General features: G+C 39.3%; 1 protein-coding gene across 7 annotated transcripts in view; it reads left to right on the top strand.

Moving 5' to 3' along the window:
- The window catches only part of Sorcs1 (sortilin related VPS10 domain containing receptor 1), a 527,192-nt gene that overhangs the window by 421,545 nt on the left and 84,308 nt on the right, over nt 1-21,339 (top strand). For all 7 annotated transcript variants that reach the window (XM_021151490.3, XM_085833868.1, XM_085833869.1 and 4 more), the window contains 6 exons: nt 4,709-4,855; nt 14,639-14,741; nt 15,011-15,087; nt 17,048-17,139; nt 19,049-19,156; nt 20,539-20,656. In XM_021151490.3, the coding sequence (XP_021007149.1) occupies nt 4,709-4,855; nt 14,639-14,741; nt 15,011-15,087; nt 17,048-17,139; nt 19,049-19,156; nt 20,539-20,656 (645 nt within the window). The remainder of the gene's footprint in view (nt 1-4,708; nt 4,856-14,638; nt 14,742-15,010; nt 15,088-17,047; nt 17,140-19,048; nt 19,157-20,538; nt 20,657-21,339) is intronic.

The following is a 21,339-nucleotide window of genomic DNA, read 5'->3' on the forward strand; positions in this document are numbered from 1 at the left end:
CTTATACAAAGTGACTGTACAATGAATATTTTTTAAGGAAGTTATACTTATTGATCATCTGTTTATATTAGCTTTATAGATCATTATACAGGTCATTGTAATTTTTTTTTTTTAGTTTTTTAGCATGTTTTATTTCCTATGTAAATTTACATATTCATGAACACTTTTAACCAATCAAATGTTTTAGACATCTAAATAATTAAAAAAACTAGAGGGGTAGTTCATACTCCACAAAATATTTTTTGTTCTTTTTTTATTAGATCTTTTCTTTATTTTCATTTCAAATGCTATCCCCTTTTCTAGTTTCCTCTCTAAAAATCCTCTATGCCCTCCCCCCTTCCCCTATTCCCCAATCCACCCACTCCTACCTCCTGGCCCTGGAATTCCTCTATACTGGGGCATAGAGGGATTGTAACTTCTAATAAAGAGTTTAGTGGCTGCTAGAGAAGCCTTGGGCTTAGTTTGATTCCACAAGACTGAGACCAAGACATAGGTACCATATATATAAAGAGCATCATGAAAGCACAGAAGCACTAGGGACAGTGGGTTAGGATGGAGGCATTCTTCTCTACCTCTAGAAGAGGTGTACTGAGCAGTCTCTTGGGAGCAAACAGGGAGAGGTGCATTAGGGGATTTTCTCTAAGATTCCAGGGGGGCCATCATGAACCAAGAAAATAAGGCAGGAAAAGAAACACAGCACTTTAAGGCTCTTACCTGAGTGCAATAAATATGCTCTTCAACTTGAGGTTTGAGCTAAAATACTTCACATTCACTGTCTAATCAAAACAGTGTCTTGGATTGTGATGGTAAATGACAATAAATAACTTTGGATTAATTGAAGATGTGTGGAATAAAATTCCTTCATATGAGAAACAATGAGAGAAACACAGTTTTAAGCACAGCTACCATCGTAGAGAATGTTATGCTGAATTCAATATAGATGAAATTTAGCAGGTCTTTTCCTGGAAGAAGATACAGCTCCCAGTAGCAGGATGCATCCTAGGAGAATATTTATTGCTAGTTCTGTGTCTTTTTGAAGCTGTAAATTCCACTGGATATTCTTTTCTGTTTCCCCTGCCAACCCTCCACATCATTCCTTCCTAAGCATGCATGCAGTATGAGTACAGAGGAAGTAATGTGGCATTGTAAACATGTTCTGTCATCCTTCATAGGATACCATAACACACACACAAACACACACATACATTCAAAAAAACTCACACACATGACACCTTCCAATTCCAGTTCCATTCTCTGTGCACTAACTCTGTAATATGAATTGGCAGATGATGAGACCTTACTTAAAATTTGATGGGATAAGAGGCCTCATTCACAGTATTACATTGAGAAACACAGAAAAACACATCCATCAAGCTTACAGTGAGCAGCTGACCACCTTTACAGACCAAGCTAAAGAAGCCAAACAATTAAAAGCAAAAAGCAACTCACACAGATAAAGTGCCTTGGTTACAAGAGAAAAACAACCCAACTCCTTCCAGCTTTGACCATCTTTGACACCCATTCCCGCTTCTTTGTCAAGTTTTTATTGTTCAAGATAAACCTGAAGGCCACACATTCAGAGATGAATAGCAAAGTCCAGCTCTATGCTCAAGTGGCACTTGATAATGCCAAGCAGTCGGGGGCCAATAAAAGTCACTACTTCTACAAATCAGATGAACCAGCTCCTAAACACATAGCCCCCTTCTCTGTGACTCTTGTTTAAGAAGGGGAGAGGGCAGGGAGGAAAGCAGAGAAGAAGCAGACCGGAACAGATAACACTTTTTATTCATTCCACACTTATTTTTGTAGCTCTCCAGAGCACTGAATAACTAAGTCATTTCTCATTTCTGGGCAGAGTGTCATTGAGAGGCAAGACCAGCAGCCTTTGTGAAAATTCTGATTTATGCAATTTTGTTCTTAAAGAACTGGCAGTGGGGTCCTATTTAAGCATGTAGCAGCCTTGTGAACATATGCAAAGCTAATACTGGGTTTCCTGGAAAGCAGCCCTTCTGGAGCTGTTACTGTGAATAACTAAATATCACTGGTAGATTACCATCGAGTTTGTGGGAAGTACATTGCTCCTGGAGTTTATGGCGTCCACGTTTGTTGAGAATCAACCCTGTACCAGAAATCGTTGTGGCTTCTGTTGTTTGCTCCCAGAAAGGAGCTTATTTTCCTGAGTTGTTCAAAGTGTCCCTCTCAACAACTCATTTACATCATTTATTTGTTAAAAAAAAAATCGTGTTATTCTAAGAGTCCAGATTTGGCCCATCTCTAAATTATTCAAGATGCCAAATCCACAGGTAGAGACTAATGAGATTTGCCTATGTCAAAAACAAAATTGGATGTGTGTCTCTTTGTCGGTTTAGATCCAGCCTTTAGATATGAAAAATTCTGAGCTATGTCTGCAGAGAGAATTTTGGAAGTCAAATATATTTAAATATGAACATCTATTCTCTGTGATTGTAAATGATTAAAATTTGTCAATAGCTTAGTTTCCTTATGCAAAAACTCGGCATGAAAGGTATTACATAGGTTTGTGGCAAGCCTTGGAATGTAGATATGCAAGGAAATGAGCATAGTGCTTTGTATTAACAAGGTCAGGCAAAATGACTTTTATTTATTTCTTCTGCTTAAAATTAATCACACCAAAATAGAAATGGTCTAAGCTTAGTTAAATGTCTTCACATATGCTTTTAAGTATGTTTGTTTATTCCGTGTGTGTGTTCTACCTACCTGCAAATGTAGTCTAAGTCTCCCATTTTCTCATTCTGTAGACCTGGTTATTGACAACTCTGCTCCATGATGATGACAGGCATTGAACTAGTGAATGTGGATATATATGGAATGTTTTCATTATCACTCAACACATTTTGGACCTCTCCCTCATTGACCTCCAGTTTCCCTAGGTTGTGGTCATTTCACACAGATTAAATTGTGTTTGGTAAACTCTAAAATTCTGAAAAGATTAATCTACAAAGTGATGATCATTGATAGGACAGTTTTGATAGCCTGCTAATTGTTAACTTTAGCATGTAGAAAGAGAAAGCATGCCTTCAGTTGTTAGCAATTTATTTATTTATTACTTTTATGTGTAGGGGTGCTTTACCTACATGCATGACTGTGTCCCACATGTGTGCCTGATACCCATGGAGTTCAGAAGGAGACATCAGAACTCCTAGAACTAGAGTTGCAGATGGTTGTGAGTGACCATTCAGGTGCCATGAACCAAACCAGACTCTTCCAGAAAATAAACTGGCACTCTCAATAACTGAGCCATCTGTCCAACCCTGACAACAATTGGATTTGATAAGAGCAACAGCATCATGCGACTAAAGAAGTGGTTTTTTGATAATGGAAAAACAATTACACTGAAGAAATGGCTCAGCAGCGAAGAGCACTGGCTGCTCTTCCAGAGGTCCTGAGTTCAAATCCCTGCACCCACATAATGACTTACAACAATCCATAATGGGATCCGATGTCCTCTTCTTTCATGCAGCAGACATGAAAATAGAGAATTCATACACATAAAAAGAAAACAATCATTTTTTTTAATAATTTGGTGTTTTTCTCTAATATTCAGTAAATTTGGTGACTTAACAGGTAGAACTCTTAAAATTTTTTAAATGCAATAATTGTAATTATATCAATGTCTTTCAACTGACTTTTTTTTTCAGTTGATTGAGGCTGAAGATTGAGGTTCAGTAATTTAGGTAGTCATTATAACCATGCACTCTGAAACTATAAAGTTCTGGGTCACAATCGCAGGTCTGACATTGACTTTGTGTCATTGATAGTATGATCTTGGATGTACCTGAGGTGTTTTTCACGTATGAAATAGAGTTAGCAATCATTTCACAAAAATAATATTACAAAGATTACATGAGAGATAAGATATTTAATATCCTGCCTGGAGACCAGAACACAATATAAGTTGCCCCTATTTACTTATTGCTCGTCAAGTAACAGGCTTAAACGTTCTGGAGTTTCTCTCTGAGGAATGATAGCCGCTGACAGTGTTCTGTAAGATGATACGCCTCTGAAAGTTCACAGTTTACATGAAGGATCATAGTTTGGGTTTTATATTTCATGAGCTTGACAAACAATTCAGTGACATCCATCCGTCATTGTGTGATCATGACATGGTGATTTCGCCGCATGTAGAATCTCCCATGCTCCACCTCTTCACACCTCTCTCTGAGTCACACCCTGGCAAACGCTGACCTCTTTGTGGCTCATAGCTTTGAGTTTCCAGGCTATCATGCTGCTGCCTTCCTTCACTTAGAATGTGCTTGGATTCCCCACTGCCCCCGTTGTTATGTTATGGGTTAGTGATGCATTTTAGTGTCAAATAATATTCTGGTTTTTGTACATGCCACTGTTTATCTTACTTTCTTCCTCAGAGTGGACATCTTGTCAGTTTCTCATTTTTTGGTGATTGAATAAAGTTAATATAAACATATTCAGCAACACCCCAAAAAAGAAAGATAAGCCTGTATTGAACTCGTGTGTTTTATACACACGTACAGCAGAAGGCACAAGGCCATTGGTTTCTGTCAAGACGACTGGCAAGGGAGATATACAGATTTAAACCTAGCCTGTCTTTTTCTCTAAGAGAGTACTTAGACAAGCTGTTGGTTTTTTTAATGTAAACAGATATGTCCTTTCTCATGTTGATGTATTTTTCAGCCATGTCAATTTTTCCCAGGTAGCAGGGATAAAGGGAATGTTCTTGGCTAACAAGAAGATTGACAACCAAGTGAAGACTTTCATCACTTACAACAAAGGCAGAGACTGGCGATTGCTGCAGGCTCCAGATGCAGATCTAAGGGGGGACCCTGTGCACTGTTTGCTGGTGAGTCCTGCATGCTCAAACACAGTCACCCACACAGTGAAGAGTTAGTGTCCAAGAAGACATTGGATATAGTTTTGGGACTTCTGTTCAGTTGATGAAAAGGATGGGCAGTGTCTGACGTGAAAAAAAAAAGTTAGTGCTATCATGTGTGACCCTCAAAGTGATGAGATAGGAACAGGTTCTAGATCCTTGCACCCTTATAAGCTTCTTAGTTCTAGTCTGAATTGTTTCTGTTTGTTTGGTGGGTTGGGTGGTGGTGGTGATGGGTTTTTGTTTGGTTTTTGCACCAAACCGTGCTCTCTTCCACTGAGCTTCACCTTTAGTCCCCCGCCCCCACCTCAGCTTTGTGTGAACACTCACAGTTTGAAGGAAATAGGATGTTTTTCACCTCGGCTGAAGCTGCTTCTTGAACTTCCTTACAGTTCATGATAAACCACTGCTCATAGAACAAATGGTACACACATCATCTATAGAACCAGCAAACTGAATGCAGGCTTTCTTCCTATTTCAAAGAAGTTTATATTCAGCAAAGGATTAAAAATCATTGGTTTAAGCATGCATTTGCTTCCTTATTTTACATTCCATTCAATTTACCTGTTTTTGTTAATGCTTGGGCTAGAAAAAAATGTGACCAGTAGGGAAACTGTAGCCCAGCACTGGTTTCACTGTGCAGTACTTTATTGGAACACAGTGACACTTAGATGGTTACTAATTATTCATAGCCATTTTCACTTTCTGAACATAGAATCAGTAGCCACATGCATTCAAAGCAAGCCAAAGTATTTACGTTATTACCCTGGAATGAATAATTTGCATGCACCTGCTTTAAATCATGGCTTTCGTTTAATGATATTTTTTATAAGATTTATCGGCAGGAAAATTTTTTACATATTCAATGATAGGATGGTATCCAAAAGAAAGGTGAAAGATGAAAAGCACTGTAAAGGACTTTCCAGTTAACTTGCCTGATAATTTGTTTATAAACAAAACAGTCCTTAGTTGCATCGTATTGACTCTGATGATCATGACACATTGAAGACACCAGTGGGTACCCAGCAAATGCAGAAACAGAGACAGATGAAATTGTCAAAAAAAGTATATTGCTAATACTGTTATGTTCTTAAAAACAGCCCAGAAGTTATTTTAGGATCACATAAAGGAGCCATCAATGTGGGAAAGATCACTTGGTTTTACAGTAGGAAGGTCTTGAGATGTGAATATGTGTGTATGGGTGTCTGTCTTTATCTATCCCATCTCCGTGTGCATCTATTATTGATGTTACTCTTCACAACTCTGTCTTTGATGTTATCTTCGCTCCGCTTCATTCTATCACACAATGCTGGGGCAGTCACTTCTCAGGTTCATTGCATAGCAGTAGGTGGGTCACCATCTTTCTCGAAAGGATGCCAGCAGCTATGGCTTGACCTTATTACTTGTAGAGGATATTTAAGTTGTCATGGTGCATCAGGGAAGCAGTCTTAAATTTCAAGTCCTATTTACACTCCATTTTTATTACTGGCACCTTACAGGGAGAAAAATAGCCAGTGGTGATAGAGAGGTCAGAAAGCCAGTGATAGATGAAGTAAATGTAAGTTATTCATTGAATACCTATATTAGTTAAGGTATGGATCAATGCCATTGAAATAGGTCAACTTTCTACGCATTATTCCAGGTTATGGAACTATAATGTTGGAAGATCCCAGCACCTTAGTAACTTCTTCCACACCTACCACATAACTTGAAGATCAATGCTTATGAGAAAGACTGTTAACCATTTCACCTAAACAGGCTTGTCTCGCCTCGATAGCATCATGCCGAGACTAATGAGCATGATTCTTCTTAGTAAAACACCGAGCAAGGCACTCTTGTCCTAACTACAACCCAGATCATGAAGATGTATAGCGATACAGTACAGATCCCCTTTCCTATCACTACTGCTCCTATTCTAATTCAAGCAGTAATCATGTTCTCCTTGGTCCTCAGTGATACGCTCCCAATGGTGGCACCTTCCCACAATTTATACCTGGCAATCCATTTTTCATAGGGTTGCCTTATTTCAAAAATCCTATGTATTGAGGTAAAATATGCATAAAAAGCATGAGTGAATTTTGAGAAAGCTTTGTGCTATGTAATTTCCATCACCCTCAAAATTTCATTTGTGTTCTTCTGGAGTGCAAAGCACACTTCTGGCCCTAGATGAATATTATATCTTTTCCACATATTGTATACTACATATCTTATTTCTGTACTTTTATTAAATTGTGTTGTAGTAGTCAAATAATCCCACTCAAATCACACCAGCAGTGGGGGCGGTGGCACATTCCTCTCTATCCACCCAAGTTTTCAGGTTTCCTGAGTGAAAGACACACACACACACACACACACACACACACACACACACACACTCGCTCTCACACACACACACACACTCACTCTCTCTCACACACATACACACACACACACACACACACACACACACACACACACACATACACACACAAGCACAGCCTTATATTTTAGAATGCCTTAAACAGCTCAATGGCTGGACCACTCTAAACCTCCACACTCTCTCCTCTCATATTCCTGAATTATTACTAAAACCTATATTCCATCCTGGCTGCCCCAGATCCAGGCCTGCAACCCTCCTGGACCATGATCCCTGACTCTTACATGTTAGCAGTCTCTCTGTCCTGATCTTTCTCCTTTCCCAGCATGGCAGTTTTAAATCCTCCTTCCTTTTGGTTTCCTTGTCCTCAAATCCTACAGTCCTGCCTCTGTCTTCCTGTACAATCATTAGCTGCCAGAAATCTTATTTACCAACCAGAAACCACTGGACGGCAAGGACCCTCAGCATATTATACATGTGGATTCTTGTCCAATTCACATGATGCAAGCATGTATCAAACACTTTATAATAACTTGGATGGTCCCCTGTGAGCTGGCTTGTGTCTCTGCCATTATTCTCCATCCTTTCTTACCCACAAGACAATGAGGAGAATAGAGAGGACACTTATTTCCACATTGTAGACTTACTGTGTTCATGTATGACTTGCAGTAGGGTTTCCTATTACTTCTTTTTAAATTTCCCATTTTTAAAACAGGCATTTTCTTTGTGTTCAGATCTTGCTTCTTAGGTGTCTTTCTTGAGTGTCTGGTAAGGCAAAATCTCTTTATCATATCTTTTTTCTTTATAATTCTTTCGATCTAAAATCACCACATTTATATTCCGACTCTCTTTCCCACCTTCCTGTGTAAAATGTGAACTCCGAGAATACAAAGACTGACCATCCTTTTAACAAGTCCAGAACTCTACATCGAGAATCATAAAACTTGCTTCATGGTGGATTCGACATACATGCTATGTTTGTATGTTTTGTATGGTAGATGTAGTCATACCATGGAAAGGCTCTTGACTTTCAGATTTGCTTTCACAGAAACTGTGCATCTTTCAGTTATTTATACTGAAGACTTTGTCATCATATCCTCCCTCAGAACTCATAGGGTCAAGTTAACTGCAGTTAACAAAATCAAGCAGTTTACTGATTTTTAATGAGTCATGAATAATTGGGATGTAGATGGGCATGACCTAGGAGTCTATGGATCTCCATCCTTCATTTATCCCATTACTCAAAACAGTTCCAGATAAGCTTTAAAAACCAGGAAGCAAGGTAAGAAGGGGACATTGACAGAAGGACCAGGAAGAAGAGGCCAAATCACTTTACAAAATCTTGCCAAATGCACAAAATAGGAATGAAAAGTCTTTTAACAACAAAACACCTAGACTGTTGAGAGAGGGAGAGAGAGAGGGAGGGAGAATGGAAAGGAGGGAGAGGGAGGGAGGGAGGGAGAGAGAGAGAGAGAGAGAGAGAGAGAGAGAGAGAGAGAGAGAGAGAGAGGAGAGAGAGAGAGAGAGAGAGGAGAGAGAGAGAGAGAGAGAGGAGAGAGAGAGAGAGAGAGAGAGAGAGAGAGAGAGAGAGAGAGAGAGAGAGAGAGAGAGAGAGGAGAGAGAGAGAGAGAGAGAGAGAGGAGAGAGAGAGAGAGAGGAGAGAGAGAGAGAGAGAGAGAGAGAGAGAGAGAGAGAGAGAGAGAGAGAGAGAGAGAGAGAGAGAGAGAGAGAGAGAGATCCTTCTAAGGCTTGGGAGGCAATGGCAGAGAGGAGATAAAAAGTGAGTTTAGATTGTACATACTCAGACAGTGCCAGCATCACTAAGGTAGAGCCCAGTGATTAGAAGAAAGATTTTCCAGTGTGGCTGTTACAAATGTGGAGCAAGTCCCAAATTACAACCCCAAATGGAATGTCCCTGGCAAAATGTATTCTATAGAATAAGACATCCAGAGTAATTTGGAGCTGTATTTTTAGGACTTTCAGACTGATTGCCCAGAGGCTCAGCTGGGATTTCTTTCTTCTGAAGACTGCATTGTACAATTAGGTAGAGTATTACAGGTCATGCACCATCTTTCTTCAAAGCCTCAGAACTGGGCTCCCAAGAGGCAATATGTGAGCACACCTGAGCCTGTGACAGATACTTGGGTCTCTGAGGAAAAAGCACAGTGCTTTGTGGAGAGAGACTCTGTCTTCTTTATAAATTTATTTAACTTTTTTTTTTAAACTGGAGCTGAGCAGAAAGCTGTTACGAGAGACTCTTGTCTGTGGATTCTACAACTCTAAATATTTTTCTGTATTGGCGTGGGACTGGATACCCCATGTTCACGTTTTGAGGGCTCCATATTCTTTGAAAATTCATTCTTTCTTAAACAACTAGTGGGTTAATATCAAACCATGTATATGTGGGGAAATATTAGAGAGTTCTATTTGGGGACTTAGTAGCTGTCTTGTTTCTTGTGCCTGGTGAAAGTTCTGACTTGTGTTTATAGTATACTATTCATATTGTAGCCATCGGATTGAGTTACTATGAGGACAAAATGTAAAGGCTGTTGTTATAGAGGATGGAGAGAAAAAAGTAGACTCTGAGATGGATTGTATACTAAATCAGTCCTAATAGTCTGTTAAATTTATATATTTATTGGAGGAATGGTATCAAGTGACTTGCCCATTTTACATGAGACACAGAAGACAATGCATCACTGAGAAACACTGTGCTTAATACAGTAAGCCAAGACCATAAGATAAGTACTGCTTGTTGTTACTTACCTGTGAAGTGTAAGTAGTGGTACTCTTCAGCGTCAAAGAAAATGTCCTTTACCAGTCGCTGGGAGTTCTAGAGAGGGGGCAATGTCAGGTAAAGGATGGTTAAACAGAGACTACAACTGATACCTGTCTCAGAAAGCCAAACAAGAAAACAAACAAATGGATAGATGGGTACCGTTGTCTCAGTTAGGAATAAATGATAAGTATCCAAGATGAAGAAACACCGAATTGATTTAGTCCAGCTGTGTATTTATGGAACACTTATACTGATCAAGACAGTTTTGTTGGATAAAAGAAAAGACCACAGGGAAGACAAAGACAGGTCATTTAATCAGGAGGTTCAGTTATGGGCTTCAGGGTTTGAATGAGGCTCATGCCTTTCTTCCTGTTGTATGATCTTTCATGCACATCTGATGCTTTCCACCTCATCTTCAGTAAGTCAGCAGCCAGGACCCTGTTGGCATCAGTGTGCATTCTCATATTTCCCTTGTATGGGAAGAAGGGGATGGATGTTAGGAAGTGCTCTTTCAACATGCCATGCTCTGTTTATTCTGTTTGAGATGGCCCTAGAAATATCAGCAACTGCACCAGCAAGCATAAGGTGGGTGTTCTACACCTATTTCTCAATAAGCAAAATAAAGACAGGAAGTCAAGACGAAAGGAGAAAGGCATACTATGTACCCCTTTCTGGCCAAATAATGAGAATTCAGCAGCCTAATTTCATTTCCTCCACATCCACAAACTCCGACCAGTGTGAGGGGCCTTACAATAATCCTTATATTAGCTTGTCATGGCATAACTTTTGACACAACAGGCCAGATACAACAATGTTAAAGAGCAATCATTGCTCTTGGTTTGCTTGAGACATTGGCATCTGCTATATAAATTCTTTGATAAATAAAATGGGTGAAACTGAAAAAAAAATGACAGAAAATTCTCCAAGTACCAGCTGGGGGCAATCCAGTACTACGAATGTGACAGAAGAAAATCACAGAGAAGAACATTTCTAAACCCTGCTGCAGCATGAACTGGTGCCTTTTCTTCTCAAATTAATGTCTTGGCCTTCTGAATGCCAGGGCCAGAGAGCAGTTCTGCATGAGCTGATTGAAAATGCCCTCTTCTCTTTGCTCTCATATGTTTCCATACCAAATGATCATTGCTTCAGATGCCCACTGAGCTTCGCAGGCTCCCAGCTCTTGCAAACAGCTGTCTCAAGATGCAACTGGATCCAACCCTGTATAGGCATGAGGTGCTTTGTTAAGTAGTCTAAATGGCCTTCCATAAAGTTTCTATGTCTAGGGATAATGCCCAGCAGTATGGCTCCCTTGTGATACTCTATAAAGTTGAGGGTATCTGGACTCAGGTTCATGGACTTCTCTTGTTCTCAATGAAACCATAACACAGCAAAAAGCACCCTTGCTGTTATAATCCTTTATTATCCTTTAAAACTTATATGCAAGATTCCATAGGAGGTTCAGTGTAGAACTTGATATGTTCTCATTGTTCGATTGTCTGAGTGAGATAAAATTGTACTATACTTTAAATAGATCATTGAGGATCACTCATAGTAAAATAAATGTTGTCATGTCAGACAAGTGGAGATCTATGTACACCACAATAGACAGGGAACCGCTCATGACTAGGTGTCCAACAGCAGCACCCTTGGTTCCATTCAGCATTTCCTGTCCTTTTCCTGATGGGTGTATGTGTTTGGCTGAGGTGCTTTCTCTTTTAGGCGCTGACCTTTCTTTTTTAGAAAGTTATGAAGACGAAGCTTTCTTTTAAAATTTTACATGAAAATTACAAAACCAGAAAGGTGTTGCTCCATGAGGGCTTTACTTTCATCAAGACCCTGTTACCCGATTGCGATCGGTGATTTTATTTTGTAGTGTCTGACTGCTTTCGTTCCTGTGTTTCATTCTTACTTTATCATTTACTCCATCCTCTGTAAATTTAATCATTACATTTCTGAGGCTTTCTGAAGCTTTACTGCCTCAGACGTATAGCACAGTCTAAAAATAATAACTGAGATATAATGTTGATTCCCAAAACTCAACTCAATAAGATTAGGTAGTAATCTTCCTGAGAGAGAGAAAGAGCAAGCATTGAAATATAAGCTTGTGCTTCTGACAGTTCAGTACCTGGACTACTTTAAACAAAATTTGGATAACTGTTGCTTTCTTAGTCAGAGAATTTGCTCAAGGTCTCTGAGCATAGATTAAACAAATTCCTAAAAATGTCATGTAAAGCCAATTGGCGGTGGCACATACCTTTAATCCCAGCTCTGGAGATGCAGAGGCAGACAAATCTCTGAGTTCAAGGCCAGCCTGCTCTAGTGAGTGAGTTCCATGAGAGCCAGGGCAATACAGAGAGACCCTGTATAGCAGGGATGTACATAAAGATCACAAAACAAAACAAAACAAAACAAAACAAAACAAAACAAAACAAAACAAAACAGAAACAGAAACAAAACCACAACCACCACTGTAACATGTAATTTTCAAAACTCCCACTAAGTTTGGCTAGGATCTAGGACCAGCAGCCGCCCCTCTCAGCTCTCACACTAGCTCTCCCAGGGTCTCTGCTTGGTGCTTGCCCCACAAATGGCCATCTGGCCCTGGCTCCTGGCTTGCTAAGCCCACATTTCACAGGCCATCCACCCTTGTGGCTTGGTAAGTAGAACACCAATGACCACCCCAGTCTCACTCAGTTCCCTTTATCCCTATGAAAGGAAAACGCCAGAGACATTTACAGTTATACCAACTAGATTTGTATCAGTAAATCTCTAACCCCAATATGCCCATACAAAGAACATACAACTTAGTTATCATATTTACAAGCTGCACACCTAGATTGGACAGATACACCATTTCACTAGATTACTCTCCAGCTATGAGATCCCTAGCTACTTACAGTTCCTTCAGGCCATATGGGTCTGCTCCATCTTCCACCTCATCTTCCTCCATCTTCTTCTCTCCCTCCCACCCCCACCAACTCCCACTGTCTCACCCCATCCCCATCTCATTGTCTTCTTCTTTCCTCTCATTCCTTCTCTAAAACTTCTAGCTCTGTTTTTCCTTTCCATTGGCCAATCACAGGCCCCAGCCTTTATTTGACCAGTTAAATCAGGGAGCAGATTCACATGGAATCACATGAGTACATGATATGCTCCTTATTGGGGGCAAGATTAGCATCAAAATACAAACAGCACCAAGGCAATCCACAAGACACCAACATCACCAACAACAAACAAAAATGCCATTTAAAATAAATTGCATTACTACTGAGTTCTGTTAAAAAAGAATAACTTTTGTACGGAATAAAACAAAAGAGGAGATAAGAGAAGGAATAAGTATGAAAGTGTGTTGCATGCTTACATGAAAATGACAATGATGAGACTCATTGGTTTGTATAATTAATATACATTCAAAAAAGGGAAGATAATCTTGGGGCTATACTGTGTCAGTTGTTTGCAGCTATTAGCACAGTTCCACGTGGTATTCAGAATCTTCTCTGTTGAGATCATGTTCTGAGGTATGAATGACAGCTGCCAAGTGATCTTTTTCACATCCTCTCAGGTCAACTCAGCCAGTTTGATAGCTTCATGCCCCCATTGTTCCTTTAGTCCTTCCTGCTTAGGCACTGTGGTTCTTTTTTGTTGTTGTTGTTGTTGTTTTGTTTTGTTTTGTTTTGTTTTGTTTTGTTTTGAGACAGGGTTTCTCTGTGTAGCCCTGGCTGTCCTGGCACTCATTTTGTAGACCAGGCTGGCCTCGAACTCAGAAATTCACCTGCTTCTGCCTCCTGAGTGCTGGGATTAAAGGCATGTGCCACCACGCCCGGCTCTGGCACTGTGGTTCTTAATCCATCCCTTTTTGTTGTTGTTGTTGTTGTTGGCACTATTCATATCCCAACTGTCCTCTCAAATATCTTGTCATATCTTGTAAATATATAATCTACTCATTTTTGCTTCAGGTTATAGTTTTTTCTTAGAACCCAGTCCTAATTCCACAGTGGTCCATGTCTCTTCACCATCAAAAATTTTATGCTTTGTTTCTATCTTTATGAGCATTAGAATATATCTTTTTTTACCCAGTAATCAATAGAAACATCTAATGTCCTTTTTGAAAACTCAGTAATGGCATAATTCCAAATGTTGGTGCATAATTGGTTTATGAGGTCTACCTAGTATTTTAAAATTATTACAATATTTAACATACTAAATATAATTTAGGTAAATTAGCAGTGTAATTGGAGGTGTTTACTTTTTTTTACCAACCCCAAAGCTGTCATGGTTGACATTAGACAGCTGTGACAGTATTAATGATGGGTTGGTGGATGAGGGGCACAGCGGGAGGAAGATGTTCGTAGACAGAAGACAGAATGGATAAATACGTGATGGTTAGATGGGCAGATGAGATGTTCTGAATTTCATTCAGCCTTTTGGGTATATGTGTGTGTATGTGTGTATGTGTGTGTTTTCATTTTTTTTTTCATGTTGAGATGGGGTCTTTCTAGGCATCCTCAGAACTTACTGTACAAAGTTGATCTAACCTTGTTGGCAACGTGCCTGGCTGTAGAGCTTTAAATGGCCATTTTGATTTTGTGCACATATGACTGCATTCTGTTCTTCCTAGCCCTACTGTTCGCTCCACCTTCACCTGAAGGTTTCTGAGAATCCCTACACATCCGGGATCATTGCCAGCAGAGACACAGCCCCAAGTATCATAGTTGCATCAGGTAAAAAGAGTGTGTGTGCTTTGCTTGCTATTGTACATGCGTTTATTTTAAGACTCTAGACATCTGTGCTTGGAATTTAATGAGCAAGCTAAAAATATTTTGAAAGCCACCTAAACCATTGACCCTGAAGTAAGTCTACTTAAAAAAAATCTCTGCTTAGACAGAATGTTTGCGGTTGAGCTTCATCTCAGGCAGTGCAGATTGCTGATGTTATTCATTCTTGGCTTTTCCAGAAAGTTCCTCTCACTAACGGCATGCGCTCTTTCTAGGTAACATAGGCTCTGAGTTGTCAGACAGTGACATCAGCATGTTTGTATCTTCAGATGCAGGGAACACTTGGAGGCAGGTAAGAAAATGCTATGGATCCGGGTTGCATCACTCAAATTTAATGACATAATTGTTCATCTAATTTAAAATCTAGAAACCTAAAGCTAACATCTTACATAAATCCCGACATGAATAATGTGTTTCTTTTTCTCTTTGTAATGCAAGTTTGAAATGAGCCAAACCAAGTTTGTGCAGGTTGATAATTTTATCCTTTGATAACGATATTTCTTAGCACATCTATAATCAAGTTGTAAGGGATATTGATGTACACAAAAGTGGAAACACTGAATCTATCATATCAGAAATTTGGATCCTGCATGGTGGATTGTGCACATAAACTTCCCTTGCTTTGAAGAGAAACAAAAATAGCCATTACCCAGGTGGTATTATGAGATGTTTAAATATCATGTGTAAATGATAGAACCATAACTATCAAAATGCATATGTTCAATGAATACAAATGGAGTTGCTTCACACCAATGTACTTAGCTTAGCTGCATCCTGTCTTTCTTTTGAATGAAAATTAAATTTCGACAGCTTATAAAACAGGCATTTAATGAGGTTTAGCTATCATAAGAAGGAATAAGCCTAATGTATGACTGTTACACCTGAATAAATATGTTTTAATAAGCCCCTGGTGCTTAATTATCATACAATAACTAGCAATGTAAATTGAAATCTAATGTACAGATGATCATATTTAATAGTGAGCTCACTTTGCTCACAGGAGAGGTGGACATGATAGCCTGCAGCTCTTTCTTTATCTTTAAACCTTTAATGATACTTGCATATTTTAATAAAAGATGACAGAGAAGAAATTGGGGGGGGGAGTTGAAGGACAATGGACAATTATAAAGAAACATTTGGAGAATAATGTCACGATTCTATGTTCTTTTCTCTGACCAAGGCATAAAACTCTCTCCTACTACAGACTGGGGTCACTATTGTATAAAAGAACTAATTAGGCTGGAGAGTAGCCAAGTTGTTAAGCTCCCTTCTGCATTTCTGAAGGGCTCAAGATTGGTTTCCTGCACCCGTATCCAGAAACTCATGACCACCTGTAATTCCTAGAGAAGTTCAAGCCCTATTCTGACCTGAATAATAACACACACACACACACACACACACACAAGAATCAAGAAAGAGAAGAGAGAAATTATGTCTATAGCATAACTTATGATGAGTCCATTGTAGCATTTTAACTGAGAATAGAATTACTCTTATATAGAAGAATTAAGAGACATTTTCACAATGTATCCATTTGACTTTAAATTCTTTTCTCACATCTTATGAAAGACTCAATATGATACATGTAATCAAAGTTGACAATGTTATCTTGATTAGAATGTTTGCCACTTTGAAGAACATCTATGAATAAAAGGAGAAAACATTTCTTTGATAAACTATGAGAGTTTGTAGATAATTAGACAATTATACCTGCATAAGGCAGTGCAGTACAGTGAGTCCCACTTTCACCAATGCTATGTGTACAGCTGCAGTCTAAAAATCGTAGTATTTGGATGAGAGTATTGTACTAAATTGTCTCCAAGTATCCTCCCATCTAGATATGTACACTCCCTTATAGCTCCCCAGTGTTCTTACATAATTTTCAGAGATAGCAATTGATAAGTACTGCCACAAAGATAAGAGAATACAAAGATGAATATATACTGTTGATACTAAAGATTTATTTTGTAGGATGATAAAATTGTTTCATAGTGTCTGATTGCTTTCGTTTCTGTGCTTCATTCTTACTGTATCACTTACTCCATCCTCTATCAATATAATCACTGCATTTCTGAGGTAGATGTAGCCCATGTTGAAAAACATTGTTTTGTTGCTTACATTTTTCTCAAAGACTTAGGGAAACCTATTTCTATGCGAGGTGTTTTAATCTTCTTATGTAGACTGATGCTGTGTACCTTGAACACCAAGTACAGATGTGAAACAAGCTTCCGCACTCTTCTTTCCCCATTCAGATTTTTGAAGAAGAGCACAGCATTTTGTACCTTGATCAAGGTGGAGTCCTTGTTGCTATGAAACACACATCTCTCCCAATACGACACCTTTGGTAAGGGCATTTCCACCTTAAGAAAAATGCATGTGGTCATTCATGGTTATCAGAATCCGTCTCTCAATCATGTGACTATGTTGAGATAAGACTGTGACCTGTTTTTGAAAAGGGGAAGTCAAGGGCAAACCAGATGGATGGGTAAGTGTTTCTGCTCCTAACAGAACAACTGCATTATGGTTTCTAAATGTGGTGATAACCTGTAGCTCCATGAGTTCCTCAGCACCATCACTGGAGAGCCATATATAGACTCCACCATAATCTCTGAGTAGCAACAGTACTGGCAATCATCCATCCCAAACAACATTGCATAAAGTTTAGTATATACATGGGTTTGTGCATCCACACAGAGACTCACTGCTCATGGCTATCCAGCTTCTATTCTGTTTCCCCTGTGTGACTTTGTTAGCTCCCTTTCATGAGATGATATCCTACAAATCTGAATCCTGTACTGAGGGATATACAAGGCCTAATATCTACAGGGTTTTTCAACGAACTTCTTCCTCCACATTTAGAAGAATTCCTCTGCCTATTGAGCTTGTGCAAAGTTTAAGACCTGATTTTCCTTCCACCTTTAATTATATTAATGACCTCAGGAGAAAACTGCAAAAGATGAGTGTTCTGGATAATTTTGTGTCAGCTTAACACAAGCTGGAGTTATCACAGAGAAAGGAGCTTCAGTTGGGGAAATGCCTCAACAAGATCCAGCTGTAAGGCATTTTCTCAATTAGTGATCAAGTCAGGAGGTCTCCTTGTGGGTGGTGCCATCTCTGGGCTGGTAGTCTTGGGTTCTATAAGAGAGCAGGTTGAGCAACCCAGGAGAAGCAAGCCAGTAAAGAACATCACTCCATGGCCTCTGCATCAGCTCCTGCTTCCTGACCTGTTTGAGTTCCAGTCCTGAATTTCTTTGGTGATGAATAGCAATGTGAAAGAGTAAGCTGAATAAACCCTTTCCTCCCCAACTTGCTTCTTGGTCATGATGTTTGTGCAGGAATAGAAACCCTGACTAAGACAGATGAGCAAAAGTGGATCTTGAGGAAAAGTATGTGCAGAGAAAGACAGAATGAAGTGCATCCTCCCATTTAGCTGTCTCAGTAGGTACTCAGGCTGCTCTGAACACCGTGAACAAGGTCACTCATGAACAACAGAAATGTATTTCATAGATTTGGGAGCTAGAAGCACAAGATAGAAATGCTGGCCAAGTCCATGTCTGCTGAGGAACCTCTTTCCGATTCCTAAATGGTGCCTTGTTGCTGTGTTCCCACACGGTTAAAAGGACAGGCAGACCAAAGCCTTTTCTATAAGACACAGTTCCACTCCTGGGGACTCTACCTCTTTGATCTCACTTCTTCCTAAGCATCCATTTCCTAACACCATTAGTGATGTAAGTTTCAGCATATGGAGCTTGAAGAGAACACAGGTATGTATAGTACAACAGACTGCCAGAAAAGCAGACTTCTCCTGCCCTCAGTAGCCTATTCTTCCATTCAGTTAGGTCAACCAGGATTGATGCAACATAAGTGGGACTTGTTTATAAGTTGGTCACTTAGAGATGGATTGGTTAAATTTTGTCCAATGTGTAAGGCTATCTGTGCCCAGTACCACCATTAAGACATTGCAGATTTGGAGAAAATCCCATGAGGTGTGAGAACTTAAAATGATTTCAATTATTTTCTGTCATTCAATTATTCCTAATTCACATGGCTCTCCCTTATTTTTGCCTCAGTATATCTGGTTATAGATTATTAATATCTCTATTCGTACCTTTTGATATAATCAATTGTACTTATTTGTAATGAAGTCCACACTCTGTTATTATTTTCTCATTGGTAACTAGCATCTTTCCTTATCCAGAGCTATTGCCTTTTCCTTTTGAGATGTAGTGACTGTTCAATTGTTCTGCCACTAGGTTGAGTTTTGATGAAGGGAGATCTTGGAGCAAATACAGCTTTACATCCATCCCGCTCTTTGTGGATGGGGTTCTGGGGGAGCCTGGAGAAGAGACACTAATCATGACGTAAGTGGTGTGGGGTAATTCCTTCTTACTAAGATGTAGCAAACATAAAGAGGCATTTTGCAGCTGAGCCTGTTGGATTTGTTAGTTAGTTTGGAAGTTGATAGTAATGTTAGTACATCCTAATTCAAGAACCCCTGGCAAAGAAGACAATGAATGGGACCCATTTTTGAAGACCCAGACTGAGGAGGTAGGAAAAGGGCTGCAATCTTAGTTTAGAGGTGTCTTAATAGAATGAATATATATTCATATATATATATATATATATATATATATATATATATATATGGTAATGATAACATACAAACTGGATATGTAGAAAATCCTAGACCTTCAAGACCATGGCATATCATTTTTCTCTGGTTCTTTGCCTTACAAACCATGAGGCATGTTAAAGCAACCATGAGAGGAACTGGCTTTGCAAAAGTGAATTTATACTCATTCTTGTCTGTAAAGCAATGACCATGAATTCATGAGAGACTTGATTAATGTCTCCACTGACCATGAGTTTCAAAACTTGGACTGGGAGTTCACAATATGAAACTGTGCTATTCACTTCTCTTAGTAGATTCCCTACAGAAAACATGGGAGGATAATTCCATAGTAGTTGATCCAGAAACCAGTAAAAATTTTAAAATCAAAGTGAACAATTGCCGCATATTTCAGCCTTCTCACTTAACACTGAGAAAAGAAGAAAAATCGAGTATGCCCAGTAGCCACATGTTCACACAACACACCTATATTAGAAGCTTACTCCATAGCTTGCTTTTATTCAACATTTATATTGTCAAAATACTGTTCACTCACAGAAAGGTGATCTGAAAGGCTCTTTTGTAGCCTGTATTCACATTTATGTTTAGTGATTAAATTCTTCCTAGCTGGATCTGCGCTAGAGCAGAAACCACAAGGTAAGACCAGTTGTAATTACTTGATCCTGTGGTCCACTTTCTAGAGGCCCTAAGGAGAAGATAAAGAATATGTAAGCCATTGGACCAAATATATTAACAAAAGTATCTAGAAGTTTGTGTTGGACCACCTAGGATACAATCTTTGTAGTCATTTCTTTAGTCGTTTTCTAAACCATTCCTGTTAATTTGAATCAAATATTCTGGGATCTGGCTTTCTCAATTGCTAATGACATGATTTTGTTATTTTGGGTTGGAAAAAATGCAAAAAAAAAATCTTTGAGCCTCAATTTATCCGTCTGCAAAGTGCCATCAGTGTAAGCATTATCTTCATAAATGTGCTCCACAGTGGGGAGATGTGACCCGTGTCATGTGGTTAGCAGCATAGCATCTTCAGAGCAGACGATTCGATGCAAGCCGTTGTTAATACTGCCATTGTCTTTATTATTGTGACTCTATATACCACTGTAAACCCTGTAGAGTGTTTGGACACTTCAGTCACCGTTCCGAATGGCAGCTGGTCAAAGTGGACTACAAGTCCATTTTTGATAGACGCTGTGCTGAAGAAGACTACAGACCCTGGCAGTTGCATAGTCAGGTAAGAATTAGAGAAATGGCATTAAACCTTGGGATGGAGGCAGAGGTGTTATGGATAAGTGACTAGGTTTATAAACCTGGAGTTCTTCAGTCCACAGTACAGTGCCCATTTAATTCTTCCATGTTTTATGTCTCACAACATAAGGAAACACATTTATATTCTGTTGTGACGCTCTCTCTCTCTCTCTCTCTCTCTCTCTCTCTCTCTCTCTCTCTCTCATGCCAGGATATAACAAGATAAAAATTCAAATGTGCTTCAGTTAGATTTACACCTCAAAATGAAATACGAGCTCAGCACTGAGAGGCAAACATAATTTGTCTGAGTGTGGCATAGGGCTGCCTGATAGAGGCCGAGTGAGGGACGGTTCTTCAGTTTCAACAAGCAATGCAAACAGAGATAAGGCATAAAATAGTCAATCGATGCTGGGCAAGCAATGCCAGAAAAGTCCTTCCACATTTCTATGATTCCTTAGGAGTATATAGCAGCTCCTGCCTCCTCTGAGATACTCATGGTATAAGCGTGTGAAATCGCTGATAGAAAACCGCTCTACCTCATCTCTCTCAGTCATTCATAGTGTATCACAATCCTTGGATGAGAGCTTTTCTTTTTGATTTCCCAAAGCAGAAGTCAATCTTCAGGCTATTCACAGGATAGGGTAGATGTACCCTCTAAGCAGTTATGAC

This window comes from Mus caroli, unplaced genomic scaffold (assembly GCF_978045245.1).
Source record: "Mus caroli unplaced genomic scaffold, Mus_caroli_1 scaffold_20, whole genome shotgun sequence".
Taxonomy (NCBI): domain Eukaryota; kingdom Metazoa; phylum Chordata; class Mammalia; order Rodentia; family Muridae; genus Mus; species Mus caroli.